This window comes from Penaeus vannamei, chromosome 9, assembly GCF_042767895.1.
Source record: "Penaeus vannamei isolate JL-2024 chromosome 9, ASM4276789v1, whole genome shotgun sequence".
NCBI lineage: Eukaryota > Metazoa > Arthropoda > Malacostraca > Decapoda > Penaeidae > Penaeus > Penaeus vannamei.
Window position 1 is genome coordinate 31359772 of NC_091557.1, and position 5000 is coordinate 31364771.

The 5000-nt window shown below is 37.8% G+C and overlaps 1 protein-coding gene across 1 annotated transcript in view; it reads right to left on the reverse strand.

Moving 5' to 3' along the window:
* The window catches only part of LOC113824582 (uncharacterized), a 7131-nt gene that overhangs the window by 2024 nt on the left and 107 nt on the right, over positions 1–5000 (reverse strand). Inside the window, exons 1-4 of the mRNA XM_027377332.2 lie at positions 4959–5000; positions 2442–2769; positions 1787–1975; positions 1–1135 (exon numbers count right to left, since the gene is read on the reverse strand). The exon at positions 1–1135 is cut by the window's left edge and continues 2024 nt beyond it; the exon at positions 4959–5000 is cut by the window's right edge and continues 107 nt beyond it. Coding sequence (XP_027233133.1) covers positions 863–1135; positions 1787–1975; positions 2442–2708 — 729 coding nt within the window. The 5' untranslated portion in view covers positions 2709–2769; positions 4959–5000 and the 3' untranslated portion in view covers positions 1–862. The remainder of the gene's footprint in view (positions 1136–1786; positions 1976–2441; positions 2770–4958) is intronic.

Here is a 5000-nt window from a genome sequence, read left to right on the forward strand (position 1 = left end):
GCACAGTATGATTTTCATATGTGCTTCTTGCCAATGACTTTGGTCTTTGAAAATTTTCCCTTTTAAGTGTCATGAAGATTACATGTAAAATGTGGACCAGTAGAAAAAAAATTCATATTTCAATACCCTTAGACCCCCACCCCCCAAAATAATAACAATGTCTCTTGTGTACAGTATCTATTCTGGGCATCTCGATATTGACAAGGGCATGGCATATGGTGATTACAACCTCCTTCATTAACTGAAATGTACAACTATGTCAATTCATCATCATCAACAAATGAAGAAGAAAAAAAAAAGGAATGGTCTGTGATTACAGATTACTGAAAAACAATTCATTTACACATCCCCTGGACTTGCTTATTAATCTCTTCCATCTGGGGAAAGACATGATGTTAGGCTGAGAGGAACAAACTGGTCCCACTCTCATTCTGAACTCAAGCTTAGCCAGTCTTTAAATGGTTGACTTTCAAACCAGCCAATCACCTCGTTATGAACAATTTTGAGGGATGCACTGTTTGACATTTTGAACATTATATCATCCATCCTTTACAATAGCTCATATAATAAAAGTTCAAATGCCTTTGCAAATGTGCACAAATATAGGCCGATCTCATGAGAGCAGCCCAGAGTAGGTTATGTTATGTTTCTGCAGTTCTATGAGGTATGAAACCAACTTTGTAGCTTAGTGACATGCAAGTTGACTACAGCATTCTGCTTGTGTCCACGCTCACTCACAGTATATAAATCTTTACTTACAAACTCCTGGCAGCTAACTACTCCCTGGTCATTCTTGGCTAACAAATTCTGACTACTGACCCTAAGACATAATCAACCATAGGGTCTAGCACCTATCCTTATCCTATAATCCATCCACAACCTCGACAGAATCTGCATCTATGTTATCCTCTATTAAAGTTTCACGGAATGTCCCCAATAGCCTGGCATTGGGGTCGACTCCTCGCAGGACAGACAAGATTACATTGGCCGATCTCCTTGTGGTGACATTAATGCGGTGGTTTTCAGGTTCTAATTCAACTTGTCCAACTCCTTTGCGGCGTAAACGCCTTAGGAGCCGCCGTTTCTGTACACAGCTGTATGGCTCAATGGGGAACACCATTTCAAATTGGTGGAGCTGTAGAGTGAAAAAGAGTTTAGTTAATCACTGGAAAAGAAAACAAGTTAGATTTTACCTAAAAAGTATTCTGATTATATATATCCCCTTTAAAGCATAATACTATATACACTGTTTGGCTGTTTATAAGATAATGGAAGAACTATATAATGTTTGCCCTTAAAGGCAGCGGACTTCAGACACTTCAGACAAATAAAGTGTTCTTCATGGTCCAAAAATTTGTACTGACAGCGGAAAATGTCTGGTAATTCAGGTGATCTATCTTGACATTATTTTCACAAGTATCTCAGCTTTTTAAAATCTGGTTATCCAAAAATATTTCCAAGGATAAATACCTCACAGCGAACCTGCACGAAACATATTTGCATGTTTCTATAGATTTTCGCATGGACATTATGGCAAGGAGATGGGATGCTGCATATGCTCAAACAGCGAACATACAAAACTGCAGAAACCCCTGGGCCCCTTCCCTCCCTTTCTCAATCCAATAAAATCTTCTGACCAAATCTTTACCCTTGTAGAACAGGTAAGCCCTGGCTCTTCTTTCTTCCCTTAAAAATCCTTTTCTTCATCCTCATCCTTCTCTGATTCCCTGTTGCTGGTACTCCTGGTGCAAGAACAACCTGCAACATTCACATTAAATACACTTACCTTACGCGGTGGAGGCTGTAGCTGATGATCAAGACAGGTCTGTGTGTTGGCATTACTTTGCGTAGTTTGGGTGATATTGTGAACTTCTGTAGAATGGTTGTTAGTTGGTGCTACTGGTGCACTCTCAACTGTGTCACCTAGGCTGCCTTCACACCAGTCCTGGTTGACTAGTCCACTTTCAGCCAGTACCTTTGGAATAATAAGACATGATTAGAGGGAAAAATTTTCACTGAGATATCATGGGAATGAGGTAAGAGTAAGATAAGGAAAGCTAAATCGCAAAGCAGACTATAGATGAGAAACATGGAAAAATGGAAAATTTTAACAAACAGAAATAAATCAATAATAATATATAAATACATAAATAATAACAAATACATACAGAAAAAAAGGAAAATAAAAATGAAAATAATAAATACTCACTAAATCATTACAGGAGTCCTTAGTGCCATACAAAACAAGAAATCTTAATGCATGCAGTCAGCTACTCAAGTGAAAATTCTGAAGCACTGGAAACATAAAATTACCCTGCCCTCAATGCTCTTGGCTGGAGCTTAAACAAATTTTTGGGGTAATATGGCTAAAAAGAAGCTTTGAGCCTACTTTTTGTGAATCTATTTCATCTGAATGCATACATAACATGCTTTCTAGTTACCTGCTGTATGTTGTGTATGGTATTCTCATGTGCCTGAGAAAAAAGCTGCTCTCTTCTGGACCTGAAGTCATCATTCTGTGCTGCCTCATCCCTTGGCCCGTCCCCAGGGGTTCGCTCAAATACGTGGTATACCTTCCGTCCATCAGGTCTGGGCTTTGCATCACTGAAAAGCACAGCCTCGGGACTGAGCATGATGACCCCATCATACTGCGGCTCTATGGACATGGCACCATCTTGTTGGGGAAGCATATCTGGGTTTAGAAGCATTATAGCTTTTGCGAATTTCCAGCTGTGACTATTGGGGCATTCCTTGCATTCTTGGTATCACCTGGAATAGAATAATTAAAATCTTCTTTCACTATGTGGCAGTCTTTTTCCTTTCATCATTACCTGCTATAGGCTATTCTATTTTTATTTCCTGTTTCTGTTTATTTCAAATTACATGTCTGATGTAACAGCCTTTCTAAAATGTTTCCCAATAAAACATCTGCTAGATCTTTGGAACACATTGTAAAGTTTGCCAGATATACTCTGAGTATTTACATGTTCAAACATACATACACACACACACACACACACACACACACACACACACACACACACACACACACACACACACACACACACACACACACGCACGCACGCACACACACACGCACACACATACACACACACACACACACACACACACACACACACACACACACACACACACACACACACACACACACACACACACATACACACACATACACACACAATCCAGTTGACAATGAAACAAACTCTAAATTATCCATATGGATGCATGGAGGGCTGATCCATTTTCTATTACAAGCAAGAATAATAAACCCAAAATGGGAAAAATCTTTTCCTCCTTGTCAGATGACTTCCATCTGTAGATTACCATTCTTACACAGGACAGATCAAGTAGTGGGTCTAGTATTAAATGCTCTGGGAGGAATCAATCTGAGAAAATCATGGGACCCATGATATTCCCCTATATGGTTAACTTGGCCTTTGAGACTATGCTCATACTTCAAAAAGTAATGACCTAGCTGGTTAACTACCATCCAAATACTTTATAAAACAGTGAACTATTTGGTTATTTCTTAAAACATCACATTTAATTCTCTAACTTGAACATATACACACATCAGTTATTGCACTACATGTGGTTTGAGAAGCAAAGACTAAAATAATGCCAGTTTACCATTTCCTATATTGTCTTTACCTATGAACTGTTGGCTTATTCATTGCCACGTTCCCTTACCTGATTCTCGTCTTCCCACATCATCATACTATTACAACATGCAAACCAAACTTGAACACTGTACATATTAGTAGCAAAAAATCTGCTTACTACTGCAAATATTAAAAAAAGTGTGAAAAATGGTACCCCAATAGCAATACTACAGACAGAAATAACAATGGGAAACTACAGATCAATCTTATAGTTCAATAAAAAAAAAAGTAATCTTATGAATTAGCCGTTTCTTTTAAAACTACTTTTATAATATAATAATACTAGGTGTTATATCAAAATCAACTTAAAACCTGCTATGATCTGCAAAAAAGTGCTAAAATCATAAATGAAGTCTGTCATTAGAGACTGTCAAGGGATTGTTGCACCCCAAGCCTTCAATGCTCTGGCAGACCTCCTGCACATATCTTGTTGCAAGATTGTACTCAGATTGGTTACTTATTAAACATTAAATCATCACAGAGGTCTGGAAGCTCTAATTGTGTCAAAGTATACATGAAGGTTTCCTGACCTCTGCTGGTACGCACCCCAACAGACATGGAAGAATACAAGTTAGTCTGTTGTCGGCATGGAGGATTCATGTTACTCAGTTGGCAACTTGTAAATGTAACTGTTTCAGTAACTGAAAATCACACTAAATAAAGAATTACCAGCATGCTGAGCATAAAGTTACAGACAATTTCGAATGGGAATCAGGATTTTGGTTCATGTATCAAGGCTGCACTTTCTTTCTATGCAATAGAAAAATGCACATTTGCCTCAGCATAGGAAAACAACTATGAAAACATACATTATTATATATGTAACTACTCCACCATACATGGAGAATTATAATAGACAGAGTTATGCATTACACATTCCAAATGATATTAAGAGTTGTCTGATAATGCATTAACATGAGAAATGAAACATGAAGTATAATGTACTATACAAGTTTGTATCAACATTTCCAAAGAATAATAAAGAGGAAAAAAACTTAATTCAACTGTTCGGATAAATAACTGACCATTACAAACTTTTAAAGCCCTTAATCCTAATACAAGGTTTGTTTCATTTCCAAGTTCAACCTCATAATCCGAAATGAAGGTTGCTTCCCGTGGAGTTTCGCACCAGCTTCCCTCTGAACTCTACTCTCCCCTCACTTCAGAAGTCTCCTCTACTCTCCTCTAATACCAACTACCAAACTATCAACTCAATATATGATATTTTTCAGACAACTTGGGGGTTATTTCGATAAAATGAGAAAGAAACAATACCTTTTAGGAGTCATTTGTGACAGCGTCTGCAGTGTAAACAAA